This window comes from Pituophis catenifer, unplaced genomic scaffold (assembly GCF_029215685.1).
Source record: "Pituophis catenifer annectens isolate HBS135680 unplaced genomic scaffold, rPitCat1.0.hap2 SCAF_7, whole genome shotgun sequence".
NCBI lineage: Eukaryota > Metazoa > Chordata > Lepidosauria > Squamata > Colubridae > Pituophis > Pituophis catenifer.
Window position 1 is genome coordinate 51174815 of NW_027256887.1, and position 12220 is coordinate 51187034.

At 34.6% G+C, this 12220-nt stretch overlaps 1 protein-coding gene across 1 annotated transcript in view; it reads left to right on the top strand.

The window, feature by feature from the left end:
* LRRIQ1 (leucine rich repeats and IQ motif containing 1) overlaps positions 1 to 12220 on the top strand; it is a 101707-nt gene that overhangs the window by 53490 nt on the left and 35997 nt on the right. The window contains exons 18-22 of the mRNA XM_070947349.1: positions 882 to 1001; positions 2974 to 3063; positions 4994 to 5109; positions 5675 to 5770; positions 7043 to 7128. Of these exons, the coding sequence (XP_070803450.1) occupies positions 882 to 1001; positions 2974 to 3063; positions 4994 to 5109; positions 5675 to 5770; positions 7043 to 7128 (508 nt within the window). The remainder of the gene's footprint in view (positions 1 to 881; positions 1002 to 2973; positions 3064 to 4993; positions 5110 to 5674; positions 5771 to 7042; positions 7129 to 12220) is intronic.

Here is a 12220-nt window from a genome sequence, read left to right on the forward strand (position 1 = left end):
TGTACAAACTCTTCTTTTATCATTGTTGAAACAGACCGCAAATTATCTTAACTAATCATACAATATAAATCCATTATTATATATAACCAAACCTCATTGGTTATTTGAAGGAGCAATTCTAACTGGCAAAGCCAGTTCTGTCAGTGACAAGAACAGCAGAATTACAAATTCAGTGTTTCATTTTTAATTTAATTTAATTTCCCAATTTATTGGGTTTGAAATATTCTCAAATGTAGCCTCTCAGAGCTTTACACTAGAAAGCAAATGATTAAATTGTGTGTACATATCTCGGGGGGAGTTATTAAAAATAAATATTTGCAGAAATGTTTAAATGTATTGGAGATTTTAAAACATTTTATTGGGAAGTTTATTTGAAAAGTATTGAAAAGTGGCAGAAATTATTTAACTGTATTTAAAAAAAGTAATAAAATTAATGCATACATTTATGGGATGTTTACTGTAAATCATTATTCAAGATTTCACCTCCTCATTGGCTTTGTTGTATTTTATTTTTCAGTGGAATGAATACACATATACACACACTCACACACACATTTTTCTGCACTTATTGTAGGTCCTGAAGGAATTGTCAAATAATTAATTAGTTGACCTTAGTTTGTAGTTGAAGGAGTTTAGGATTCCATTCTGCTTGCTTGAATCAAACCTCCAGAGTGTTCTGAGCTCTAGGCATATGCTGATATTTAATTTGTCTTCTAGTTTTAAGTGTCACATAAAGTTCAAAAAACAGATCATTGAGCTATTGCTAGGCAAAAAAAAAAAGAGAGTCTAAAATGTTTTATCTTTCTAATGGGATAACGTAGAGAATCTGGATGTGGACTTGATCTATGGCTTCATATAGCATGCTTTACATTTTTCTTTAGGCACTTTGGAAAGGGTTCCGTTTGAGAAAGAAACTAGCCAGTGCTTTGGCAGCTGTTAAAACTGATGAAGTTGAGGATGACTATAAAGAAATTAATGTGGACGAATTTGTGTTTAATGAAGTAAGTAGGTAATGGGATATAACTTTTGATTATAAGTCCTTTAGTTAGCAAATGTTTAAAAATGTTATATTTTCTGTGCCAAGAAAGCAACTTAAAAGTTGATAAAACCAAACAAGGAGTTGAGTTGTTGTTGTTTCTGGGTTTTGTTCTGGTTGTTCTGGTTGTTATTTTGATCTTCTGGCTGTCTTTATTAGGGGGAAAAAAAGGAAATTAGGAAAAGATTGGCGAAAAAAGGAAAACAGTAACAACATGGAAGCCTTTCTCCCAGCATGAGAAAGATTATAAACCTGACCCAAATTCAGTTGCAGATAAGAGAGTGAGAAGTCTTTAGGGAAAAGACTTTGGCTCAGAGAGATCATCTGAGTGCCCAGAATAACTTTTCAAGGGTTACCTTGTCATTAGAACTAACCAATAAACTAGGTTAGCAAAATGACATTCTCTGAGGCTGACCTCTGATTACTTTACAGACACTTTCATGTGATTAGCAATTATACAAAAGTGGCTTGCCAGAATATTTTTCAACTTTCCCAACCAGTCAAGAGCCCTAGAATTCTGATTATGGCCCATTCAATATTAAGTACACCTAAATCTGCTTAATTTATGAACTCAATCACCACTAGCACTACCATCTGATGTCAACAAAGTGGTGGTGTTAATTTCGTTCTGCATCTTTTATACTTTTATTATTAATTAGGCTACTGGCTAAAGAATATTCCTATCTAGAGGATCTTTTCACCTAAACTGTGGACAAATTTATTCTTTTCTGAAATTGCCAGGAGCCCTTTCCATACAGTGAGTATCTATGTGGAAATCCTGGGCAGATGGAAAAATTTAAATTACTATACTATGCTGTTTCAGCACCACCACTTTCAATAATTTTTTAAAGTCTTGCTGTACTTTGTCAGAGTGCCCTAAACATTCTGATTTATAGGTTTCTGATTTGAGTGACTGATTTGGGAGGCATTGCTTGACTGGATGTGTTTGCTTCTATGCTTTGATAATAGTTGCTCAGCTTTTATGTTGTAAACAAACATTATTACAAACATATTACTTGTCTCCAGTGTGCCTTCTTTTGAGATTACAATTTCAAAGGTATAGCAAAGGTAATAGATGGAACTGTAACTTATTATGTACTTCTTTGGTTTCAACTGAAAATGGAGAAAAGAAGAAAGTATATGTACTTCAGGGAACACAATTGGAATTATTTTAATGTAAATAGTCTCAAAAGTCAATCATTGTGATATTTCACAGCTGTAATTTTCAACTTATAAATTTTGAAAGCAAATTTTAATTTCAAAAATTAACAGTTGCCTCAGGAAACAAATACTAAAACCTGATTTTTTTCTTGGCCATGGGGCCACAATGATTTGAGTTTCTGTTCAGAGAAAGGTAGAAAGGTGGGCCTCTATTTGCCTAGGAATGTCTGTTCAATATTAATTGAGACTGTATCTTGTTTTGTTTTGTTCTTTGTTTTAATATATGCCTTCCACAATTGCAGTGTTCAAGTTTGGCAGCTGTGTACATTCTTGAGACAAACTAACTAACTAATTAATTAATTCTCCAGACAATACTTCCATAAGAATCCTGTACTTTCGGTTTTCCTGTGTAATTCTAACTTTCACAAAATTCAATTGTGCAATTTTACATAAAAACACCTATAACATGCAGGAGATAATTTTCTGAGTTAAATCCAGTCCCTGGCAATATCTGGAGCTAAATATGAATGAAAAATAATTTAAAACCTATCTCTATTAGTGTTACTATTAATCAACAGTAAGTTTTTAAGTATATCATTAATCCAAAACTATTCCTTATCGCTTCTTATTGTTTGGCTGCATGATGGGTGACAATTCTAATATATGATCCAGGAATACTGGAAAACTCATGCAACATAGTTAAAATGTTACTTTATTGAAGTTATCAAAATGACTTTATATTGTCCTTGCATTCACTGCCTTTTTTTTTAAACCAGGCTGTCATTGAGAAAGAATGGCCAGCCTTGGATTCCAACTGCTTCCTTTCACAAACAGTGCTTTGCTCAGACCAGTTGCCCTCGCCAAAGGTAACATGTCATGGAAACTTTATTCGTCTTTGGCCTTTGTTCATTCCTTTAGAAACGTGCTACACTTGGTATGATTAATACCACAATTTATTGACTGAAGAAACATAATTACTTTTAGAAGTCTGTAACTTCCTCCTCATCCCCAGATATAATTTTTCATGTAGCTTTTCTTTGATTTGCTTAATTTCCCCCCCTTTATTTTGGATTTCTTTCAACACTTTACTTCACAGTAGCAAAACAAAAAATGATATGTCTCAGCTGCACATTTGGCAGTGGATTAAAAATGGCTAGTTGACAAAGTGCTTTTAAAAAAGACTGAAGTATACATTATATAGCAACAGCTGAAGGTTTTCAGAATATCTAAAAATCGTTGAACTGTAATATTTGTTAGTTACTTGATAAACTGAAGTGTAAACATTCATTATATTTTCTAAAGTGTATCTTAACTATATGTGTAGTGTATTCCTTCCAGTAGTAAGAGAATGATCATAAGCTGCAGAGAGTAGTGCTTCATATCCATTAATTTTCCTCTTATGAAAGTAGTTAAGATTTGCATCCTTTTCTAAACCCATGCCCTTGAGTGAATTCATTGATTTTAAGTGTGACCCCTATCCCAGTAAATGTACCATAAGCTGGAATGAAAAAATACTGCAAATATGTTTAAAAATTAAATTCATGATCTAGCAGCAGTGTAAACTGAGGTTTAAATCTGCTCACACCATAGGTATATTGAGAAAATTTAGTGCATTCCAGCTTATGGTAAAATGACTGGATCCTGTTAAAGTCTGTGGCTGTGATCCAACAAAAGAGACTATGGGTATAGGAGAATGTTCCACAATGCCGGATGTTTCTTTGAAGTTTTCAGTTGGGCTGCTTCTACTGCTACAGAGGCCATTGTTTCATTAAAAATTTAAAATGCATCCTGTCTTTGCAAGATGCAGCTGTTATAAAAACCTCAAGCCTCTGACTTCACAGGGTTCTCTCTACACATAACTTACTTTATGTCAGGTCCTAAGAGAATAGTAAACAAAAACATCCTATTCTTATTCCATGCACTTTAGTGTACTTACTTGCCTTGTCTTCCATGTACATTATGCAATGTCTTGCAAATCTTGCGAAAACTTTATTCAACAGTGCTACATATTCCTAAAAGTATAATTTATAGGTGAAGAAATATTCCATACAAACCAAAAAATTATATAGCAGGCTGCATTAATTATTAAATCCAGATAAAGAAACCCTACCACATAAGAACAATGTGTTATGGAAATACTGTAAGTTACACTATGAGATTACTTTGAATGTAACCTGGAAGTTTCAGCTAATGAAAAAAATCTAATGACTGATATATAAGTATTTTGACTATGATACATAATTTGATCTGGCTGGCTGTGCATTTCCGTACCAAATTAAAAATCCTACTTCCCTGTTGAGAATCTTTTTTCTCTATGAGACTGCATATTTTAGAGGCCTCCTCTTAATTATATTCCCCATTAGGCTTACTATCTATTCCAACAGTGCAAGCTCAATTTTTAGAAGCAGACCTTAAATAGGAATTGCCCCAAGGCAAGTGTTAGTGATTGCCTCCATTCACTCAATGTCACAACTCAAGAGTATTGCTACTTTTATTTCAGTTTCTGTTTCAACTGACTGAGTTACTTAAGTTTTGATTGACTTGAAATTGCCTGTGTTGGCACTGGTTTCATTCTTAGAACTAGTTGAAGCTTCATCTTTTTCCTCTATTGTGGTTTTTTTGATATTAGTATTTTCTTTAGTTATTATTTTATTTGTAGACTATCTTGGCCCTAAAGAAGCAGCTTATAAAAATTTCAGTAAATGAAAGTGGTACATAATTCAGCCCTTCTTTCATATTTCATGTTCAGGCAAAAGTGAGGTAATTATTGATTTTAAAAAATTCTCTCTTTACAAGTGCAACAAATCAACAGGAAGTGAGGACAGCTCATTTCATTTAAAATCACCTCCCCATAAAATGTGGCAGCTTAGGAAAATGACAACATTATCAGAAAACAGCGATGTTAGCAACCGGTAAGTCAAATAAATTGCTTTATTTGTTGCTCTTTGTGGTTATTTGCATACTGACAATACCCAAGATGAACACTGGACAAATAATTGAAAACATCTAGATGCTTTGCTATTCTAATTCCTGCAAATAATTAAAAGCACATGTGTTCATAACTAAAATGGCACACACCAAATTCGGAATTTTAACTTTTCAAGCTAAGCAGTTGACTTTTAAAGCCATCCTTTATGCATTTAAAGAAAAGCATAACAGTACTAATTTCTCAAATCCTAAAATTTTAAGACAATAAAAATTATATAGAGTTTAAAAGAAAAATATCTAACATAAAGAAAGCTTTACTATACCCTATATTTCTTTGTAAAAAAAAATCTTGAGATATGTTTGAAGTACAAATATAAATATTTTATATAAATCTCTAACTTCTATTATTCTTCAGCATAAAGCTTTCCTGGAGCTTAGATTTTATTTCTTAACTTCAGAAGATAATGGGAATTTATAGCACAGCAAAAGCTGCAGAGATTTAAATCTTGTTGGACTAGTTTTTTAGCATCTTGCTCTTGCTCTCCTTAGGTCAGGAAGAAACACTGCCTCACAGCTTTCTGAGGCAAAGTCCTCCGAAAAGTTATCATTACGATCTGAAAAGGAGGAAAAAATTTCAGAAGAATGGTATGTTTGGGTCATTATTTTCTTTTAAATTTGTTTTATTTATTCATTTTATTTTTATAGCTGTCCATTTCAACAAAATGATTCTGGGTGGCATACATCATAAAACATAAACATAATTTAAAAACAATTAAAATAATTAAAATAGTACAAATAAATATACATGGCACCAAGTAAATCTGTTACCCTGAATATTAATACAGCCAGGAAATGGGACCCTTAAGACATTGGGGTCATAGGCACACAATGCAAAAAGCCAACAGGCTCAGGGTCATCCTGATACCTGAAGGGAGAGGGTCTAGGACAAGTCGCTGCAGCCAACTTGCTGCAGTCAACTCACCATGGCCAATTCACCACAGGCCAGCTCACCTCAGGACAATTCAATGCTTTATTAATCATTTAATTCAGTACTTTTATTATTGGTGGCCATGTTTTTGTCAACATTATTGTAATTCTTATATTTCTGGATTGACTTTCTTTATTTTATTATTGGCCATGGTTCCACCAAAATTAATTTAACTATTATACTTGTTGAATTGTCCCGTGGCAAATTGTCTTCTAGCAAGTTTGGCTGCAGCAAGTTGGCTGTGGCAAGTTGTCCCATTCCAGAAGAGAGAATATGCCAGAGGAGAGGAGCTACAGCAGAGAAGACACATTTCCTTGTTCCCACTAGCCAACATTCCATGGCTGACAGCACCTGTAGCATGCCCAACCTAGGTCATGACTAGTTTTTAACCATAAATGGTGGGTTGAAAGTATATAGTATATTTAGATGACAGTTTTGCACATGTTGACATTATGATATAAAATAATTCTGCTATTCTGCTCAGCAATATTGTGTACCTTCTTCATAAATGATAGCTAGAGCATTAGGTATTCTTTCATCAGCATTCCTAATGGTAACCATATTGTTAGGACATATGTATATAGTTCTGAGCTCTATGATTATAAAATATGTTTTGAATACCCATAAAATCAAAAATATGTTCTATAGGTTGCACTGTAATATATGCAGCAAAATCATATATTTTGTTTTAGAATTGGATAGGAGAAATATATGGAACCCAAAGAGTCACATGAACTTTTTTCCTGCATATTTAACATTTTCTCTGCATGTCTTCTGGCCTTACGCTTCCTTGAAAAGATCAAAAGACCTCCCAGAGCCAAATTCAGTGTTGCAAAAGGGCTGCTGCTAGCATCCAGAAGTTACTAGCCTGCATGCTTATTAAACAAACATCTATGTTTGCATGTGGAGAATAACTGTTTCTTCTCTAGGGGTTTTAAAGACATTTCTACTGCACAGCTGATGCTAAAAAGAGCACATAAGATGAAAGCAAAAAAATATAATGCTAAAAAAGTTGGTGAGTACCTTTTAAATCTAATATAAATATAAATTATGCATATTACTTTTTCTAAAAATTGTATTTAAAATCAGCCTTTAGCATGATGGCATATACTAAGATGTTTAATAATAAAGAAAGCTCTGCTTAATTGATTTTAAAGAATATATATATAGCTAAATCTTGGTATTGCAGCCAGTTGCAATAGAAAGTTCAGTTCACAAAACTGAAGAACAAAGAGAACAGCATATATGACAACCTCACACTAATCTTTTTTCCCCTCAATTTAGTGATGGTCAGTAGGATTATTTGTTGACTTTGAATATATAATTCTGTAGGCAATAATTAATTCTCAGTAGAATATGGTCTAGAAACTCTTAAGTCATCCAAATATATACTTTTAATCTACCCAGAATTATGGAGTTGAATGTTCTTCATTGCTATCTGAATCTATAGAGGTGGTTACAGTCCTACTGAAGCTACCTATTTTCAAATCATTTTTACCATTTTTGAACTCAAAAAAGTACGTTTATGTTTTACTATTTTTAGAAATGCCAATTAATTAATATTGGGTGATGGTAAAGTATTTAAGGACTGTCATCACATACCCTTAAATATTTACAATACAAATTAGCTATGATGTAATAACCCAAAATAGGTCGTGGAATAATAACTATATTTATGGAGGTCTGGAGTTAAGTTTGAGTTTATATGGTGTGATTGATTGATTTTTTATTTATTTAAATGGTATTATAAGGAAGAGTGATCAGACACCAAATAAGTTTTTTGTCACCTGATAACAGTGCTGGTCAGCTTCAAGAGAACAGCAGCTGGAAACAAATTACAAATGGGAGCCAAAATGGAGACTCGTGGGATGAGTTCTTACGGCTATCAGCAACAGGGTCTTGAGGTGGCTCTTCCAGTGGCTTCATTTAGCTCTGCTGATTCTTGAGTCCCTTCTCAGAGTTGGATGTATGTCCAGACCTCCCATATGAGTGCTGAAGGTTTAGCACTTACAAAACTAGCTGGGCTTTTCCAATGATCTAATGACAAGTTCAGAAGAAGCTTTGATGCCTGCCTGGAGGGGCTTTGGATTAGATGGTTCCTACAGGGTTTCTCTGTGGGTTGATCCTGAGGTGCTCCTTGGTTTTCTGAGCAACTTCAGAAAATGAAATGCCAGAAAAGACCCCTAGAGTGCAGATGGGGGAGGATGAGATGTGAATCCAACCAAACACAACAACAGATCATATTAGATGTTACATAGGTATTTTTCCACTCTTATTATATCCACAGACAGTCATTGAGCTGCCCTTTTTAAAAGTAACTTTTAATTGTTGAGGAGGGAAAAACCACAGGATCATCTGCCAAGTCACGAGAAATATTCTAGGCATCTGGCAGATAGAATAATTCAGTTTCACATGGAATAGATTTTGACTAGGCAAATCTTGTGAAAATATCAGAGGCAAGGTCTTATGTGATTAGCTGCTTTAAGCATGTAATTCCTAAGGAGGACAGCATCCTGAAATCTACTAACTCAATCACCTGTTTATTATCCATTCTTCTCCTCATTGGTAAAGGTCATCTACAAGGTGGTTTAGCCAATGCTAAGCCAAATGGTTTTGAACAATTTGGTCCAGTTTCTAAAGGTTGTTGAGAAGTTGGTTGGATTCCAGTTTCAGGGTGCTTCAGAAGAAACTTGAATATCTAGACCACGGGTGTCAAACTCACAGCAACACATTGGCGTCACGTGACATTTTGTGATGTTTTTCCCATTTGTGGAGCTGGGGTGGGCATGGCCTGTGTGATGCATCCAGCCCGCATGCCGCCAATTTGACACCTGTGATCTAGAGCCTTTCCAGTCAGGCTTCAGACCAGTATATACTGTAATATTGAGACAACATTTGTTCCATTTGTTAATGATGTCTAATGTAGAAGAATGAGAGTAGTGCAACCTCCTGGTTCTCCATGGTCTCCCATTAGTTTTCAATGCCATTGATCATAGTAGCGTTCTGCATCATTTGTGGGGATTGGGTGGGCAGTGTTTACAGTGTTGCAGTAACTCTCTGTTCTCTGCAGTCAAGTCCAATTGGTGTTGGTAGCAGAGAACAGGTAGATCGCAAAGTGTTTAATTTGTAGAATGCCTAGGGCTCAATACTCTTGCCTCGCCTGTTTGACACCTTCATGACACCTACATTGTTAGGGTCATATGTTCATTTGGCATTGGGTACCATGAGTACATTGACAATACCCAATTGTACCCACAGACCTAGGCTAACTGAGTGATTGTGTCAAGATCTTTTTCTAATGTCTGGAGGCTTTGGGGGGGCCTAGATGGGAAGAACAGACTCAAGAAGAGCTCTGAGAAGTCCTGTGATTATTTGGATTTCCCAGGACCAGTGATATTCCTGAACAAACCTATGCTTCTGCCTTCAGAACTAGTGTGCAATTTGGCAGAGCTCCTTTTCAAGGAGAAAGTGATTACTGTAACCAGGCTTTTGCATAAATATATGTTGTTTACCAGTTGGGCCTTTATTTAGCCTGGCAAGTCCTTTGGCCAGTCCTTTGATCAGTTTGTGTGTAGATTATTGCAATGTGCTTTATGTGGGGCTGCTTTTGAAAACCAGTCAACACATATATGCTTTCTGAGTTTCGCAGGCTTCCAGGTACTGGTTATTATCTTTAATATCCTTTATGGTGCCTGGTAGCTGAAGGACTGGCTGTTTCATAGCTCTCCCTGTTTTGTACAAGCAGGCAGAGATGGCCTGCTCCAAGTCCCATTCATTAAACTTAGTTATCAGTAGGACTCAGAAAGCTTGTCTTTTCTATTTCAGTGTGTGTGTGTGTGTGTGTGTGTGTGTGTTTATATGTATGCATGTATGCATGTATGCATGTATGACTTTTGGACAACTGGACTGTCATCTGGAACAATATTCCAAGAGATTCATTTGGCCTTCCACTGTGTCCTTCTTTAAAAGAGTCCTTAAAACCTGGCTTTCATCTCCATGACTTCAGCTAGAGTGGATAGCAAGCCTGTTGTATGCTATGTGGCAGTTGTTGGAGATTTGTGTGGGTCTTTTTGTTTTGTTGTTGTTGTTTTGTTTTGGATACTTATTATTATTTTGTTTATATTTTTAAATTGTTTTACTATTGTACATCTCCAAAGTCACAAGATCAAATAGCCTTATTGATTGATTGAATGAATGAATGAATGAATGAATGAATGAATGAATGAATGAAATACAATACTAACCTTTCCATAATGAGTATTTTTTAAAAAATAAACAATTCTTATGCCAGATAATCAAATTTCTTTATGTGTTATCTGTTATTGCTTTAATAGAGTTAGGGAAGTGTTTCATATTAGTAATATTCATATCAATCTCCTAACCATATGCATTAATATAGAAATATGTTCTAATTTTTTGTTCATATAAAGTAAGTGCCTATAAAAGCATTTCTTTAAATTATTCTGCTTTTTATATTATACTATTGATTTATACTATAATTGGAAAATGTTGGATTTTAGATCTCTTAAATTCTAATTTCAAGTGTTTACTAACTTACGCTCATTAGGTTGGCCCATCCTCAAGTGACTATACAGATAAAAGCTTATCATCTTGACTTCTGCTCGGGGTTTTCCGACTATTATATGTTTCTGCAAATTGTTTTGTTTCTATCTTCTTCTAGACCATGAAAAGCTGTTGGGTTGTTTTGAGTGTGGTACATCAGTTGTCTGGATAGAAATCAGGGAATAATTTATAAATTGCAGGGAGTGATTTATAATCATATTCCAGATGTGTTCTGAAAACCATTTGGATTTTTTTGAAATCCAGCTTTTTCCTGCTGTTTGTTTGTTTAAACCTACTGTATGCTGCCTATCCTGATTACTCTAGACAGTATTGTTGTCTAGTATTGCTTGTCTTCCCATAATTTCTCAAGATCTCTTTTGTATAAATTAACTTTACCAAATCTTTTCATTCACTAATCTTATATTCTAACCAAATTTCTTCCACACCATTCATTAGGTATTCTGATAATACCCACTCTCTTTTAAACTAATTAAAGTTTAAACTCTAAAGTCTAATTATATTGTATATTTAACACTAGTAAACCATGTTCAGCTCCACAAATTGTACCAAGAAATGTCTTGGCTGATTGAATTGCACATCTTTGGTTTTCTGTTATATAGTTAATTTGATTCCAGTGTTATTCATCCAGTGATGACCAAGTTTAAAATGTTCATTTATGTTACCTGAAGCAGATGAACAACCACAAAATGCTTAATAAAGTTATTTCCAGCATTATTTTATTTTTTTAATCCAACTCTACTTGTAATTCCAGGTTCTTCTATTTTCCTAACTTTTAGTTGTACATTTTTTCCAGATTTTGTAGTACTCATCTCATACACTTTACCATAGAGTTCATCAGGGTCCTTCACCATTGTATCTGTAGTAGTTACACAAACTTGTCAATATTAATATCCATTGGATATCTACTAATCTTGTCATTTATTGGATTATAGCAAAATATCACTACCACTTTTCTTTATCATGTAATATTTAAAATGGCCCATTCCAGTTCACTTGATAATATGTTCCTAAAACATCCACTTCATTTCCATTTTGATATTTTCTTGTTTAATGCCTTTAATACAATTCGTGTTTCAGTAGTGATCCCATTGGTGATTAGATTTCCTTTCTGCTTTTATCTGGCTATATCGTTCACTCTTCCCAATAACCAAAGAAATTATTTATTTTTTTTATTAGTCATATTTCTATGCCGCCCACTCTCCGAGGACTCTGGGCAGCTTACACCAAAGACAGTATACTAAATAGCATATTGCCCCCAACAATCTGGGTCCTCATTTTACCCACCTTGGAAGGATGGAAGGCTGAGTCAACCTTGAGCCGGTGAGATTTGATCCACTGATCTGCTGAACTAGCAGTCAGCTGAAGAAGCTGCAGTACTGTATTCTAACCACTGCGCCACCTCGGCTCAATGTCTTCCCAACTGGAGATCTTTCCATCTGACACCCAAACTCCCCTGAATGTTACAGTCATAAGCATAGAGTTTCCTTGGCAATTATGAAGAAGTGATTGGCTTATCCATCTTC